This window comes from Musca autumnalis, unplaced genomic scaffold (assembly GCF_047663935.1).
Source record: "Musca autumnalis isolate F117 unplaced genomic scaffold, ASM4766393v1 scaffold_2, whole genome shotgun sequence".
NCBI lineage: Eukaryota > Metazoa > Arthropoda > Insecta > Diptera > Muscidae > Musca > Musca autumnalis.
In genome coordinates, this window is record NW_027411755.1 from 200,979,125 (window position 1) to 200,982,147 (window position 3,023).

Sequence of the window (3,023 nt, forward strand, 5' to 3'; positions counted from 1 at the left end):
TTAGAACGACCCTATTATTCAATATTTCCTTTGACATTTAATTTTCAATAACCACAATGTTGTTTTTGTAAATTTGTCAGTTGTTATAATTCATGCATTTACCTTATATAAATGTGCCTTGGCATTTCTTTACTTGAGCCTATTTGATATTTTTCCATTTTTTTGTTAAATAATATCGACATTAATTATGTAGATTTTGTCAGAAACCTTTTTAAAGACTGCAATTTTACTTTTAACACTAAGCACTTTACGATACTGCAGTCCACTAACCCCGAATGTTATTCTCTTGTAACAACTCACTGTGGCATCCCTTCACTTACTCTTTGCCGCTATGAGGATATGGCAACACCGAAATTCGACATGTGGAAGAAAAACATTGCAGGCGTGATTATTAGAAACATTTCTGGAAAAGTGCACAAAAATTAAATTAAAACCTCAGATTAAGGAAGCTTAACTGAAACTATTGGTTGGAAATCATAAAGCCAACTTGAATAATTTAAAGAAATTATTGAATAAGTAGAAATAAATTAGGAAACACAAACATGGAAGCTGAGAACGGAGAGGGACAAGTTCAAGTGCATTTGAAAACAAAACAGGAACAGTAAGTAGAAGAAGGCATGGTGTTCGAAGAAATTGGAAAGAAATTTTAATATTTTGTATTTTTTAAAACAGATATGGTGTACCAGATGTTCCGTATTCTATAGATGCCACCGTCGCCACCACCGAGCTGAATACCTTTGTCAATACACTGCTGGAACAAACCTCAACGGATGACAGCCACAGAACAGTTGAATTTGATTTTCTAGTATTCGATGAATATCTACGGGGGAGATTGTGTGATCATTTGCGGGAAAAGGCCATATCATTTGAAGATGCCATTGAAATTGAATATGTTGAAAGATTTCCAGCGCCTGAACCACAAGATTGTTTGTTACACGATGATTGGGTATCGGCTGTAAAGACATGCGGTAAATGGGTGTTAACAGGATGTTATGATAACACCATTAACATCTGGACAATTAAGGGAAAGCATGTTCTGACAATACCCGGTCATTCTATGCCTATAAAAGCTGTATCATGGGTATCACTGGACGGAGAGAGAGGCAAATTTATTTCATGTTCTCAGGATCAAACAGCAATGCTGTGGGAATGGATGGTGGAAACAAATTCGGTGGAATGTGTATCCGTTTGCAAGGGTCACGAACGTGGCATAGATTGTGTTGATGTTAGTCCAACTAAAGATAAATTTGCCACTGGTTCCTGGGATACAATGTTGAAAATATGGTCTGCTGAAATTAATGAAGCCGCCGCCGAGGGATCAACGAAAAAAGCCAAACTTGAGACTGGATCTACAAGGGTAAGTTTATAGAAATGTAGTGTATTTTTTATCCTAAAGGTTATGTGTTTAGGGTCAGCTCATTTAAGACAAAAAGACGTGGATTTTTATATCTCATCTAAGGTAAATAGGCGTGGATTTTTAATGAATTCTAGGCCTCATCCAAACAAAGTGGCGTATATTTTTAATGAATTTTAATCCTCATCCAAATAAAGTGGTGTAGATTTTTAATGAATTTTAGGCCTCATCCATACAATGTGGCGTAGATTTTTAATGAATTTTAGACCTCATCCAAATAAAGTGGCGTAGATTTTGCATGAATTTTAGACCTCATCCAAACAAAGTGGCGTAGATTTTTAATGAATTTAAGACCTCATCCAAACAAGGTGGCGTAGATTTGTAACGATTTTTTGGTATAGGGATTTTTATTGTCTCATCCAAGGCAAGGTGGCGTGTATTTTTAATGTTTTCTAGGTCTCATCTAGCTAGGTGAGGCAAAGAGTCCTGGATTTTTATTGATTGGCCTCATCTAGGTAAGACAAGGAGTCTTGGATTTTTAAAAATTTTTTGGACTTATCTAAGAGAAGGAGGCGTGGATTTTTAATGTATTTTTAGGCCTCGTTCAAGGCAAGGTGGCGGGGATTTCTAATGTATTTTTAGGCCTCGTTCAAGGCAAGGTGGCGGGGATTTTTAATACATTTTTAGGTCTTATCTAAGTCAAGGTGGCGAGGATTTTTATTGAATTTTAGGCCTCATCTAAGGCAAGGTGCCATGGTTTATGTAATCTGTATTCTTGTTTTTCTTTTCAGACTCCCATAATGACTTTACAAGGTCATCGTGAATGCATTTCAGCTGTCCAATGGATGGACAAGGACACACTGTTAACAAGTAGTTGGGATCACACAATGAAAGTGTGGGATTTAAATATGGAGGGTATTAAAACTGAAATTTCTACAAATAAGTCTATTTTTGATGCCAGTTATTCGAACCTAAATCACCTCATTGTCACCGCCTCGGCTGACAAAAATATTCGACTTTATGATCCCCGAACTAATCGTAAGTACGATTGTAAAATATTATTTAATTCAGTATTAAAAATTATTCTTTCTCCACATTCAACAGATGGTTCAGTGGTACGCAACACCTATTTGGGTCACCAGCAATGGGTTGAAACAATTATGTGGTCCACAACAGAGGAATATCTCTTTGTTTCGGGTTCATATGATAATCAAAATAAATTGTGGGATTGCCGCAGGTGAGTTTTGAATCTTTTTTTTAAGTATCTTTTAATTTATTAATTTCTCTTTTCTTTTTAGTCCCAAAGCTCCATTATATGATTTGATTGGCCATGGTGACAAAGTCTTGGACATTGATTGGTCAAATCCTAAATACATTGTATCTGGTGGTTCTGATAATACCGTACGTGTATACAAATCACGCAAAGCTTTTGCCGCTGATAGTAAAATGGAAACCGGAAAATGAATTAAAATTTACTCTGAAAATCCTCGCGCTCGCTAATGTACAAAAAATACACAACAATAACCTTTTCTAAAATGTAATATTTTCCAGGAAAATATCAACCAATTCAAGAACTTCTTGACAAAGGACTTTTTCAAATATGTAATTGTTTTTTTTTATGAATACAGAAAATGTAGAAAAAATAAAAACGGACGTAATCCAAACCTAA

General features: G+C 35.5%; 1 protein-coding gene across 1 annotated transcript; it reads left to right on the top strand.

The window, feature by feature from the left end:
* The first annotated feature begins 338 nt into the window (after nucleotides 1-338).
* On the top strand, nucleotides 339-3,023 carry LOC141393288 (ribosome biogenesis protein WDR12 homolog). Its single transcript, XM_073966276.1, has 5 exons — nucleotides 339-601; nucleotides 673-1,357; nucleotides 2,146-2,392; nucleotides 2,459-2,591; nucleotides 2,653-3,023. Exons 1-5 carry the CDS (start codon nucleotides 543-545, stop codon nucleotides 2,816-2,818), a joined length of 1,290 nt encoding a protein of 429 aa, XP_073822377.1. The 5' UTR covers nucleotides 339-542; the 3' UTR covers nucleotides 2,819-3,023.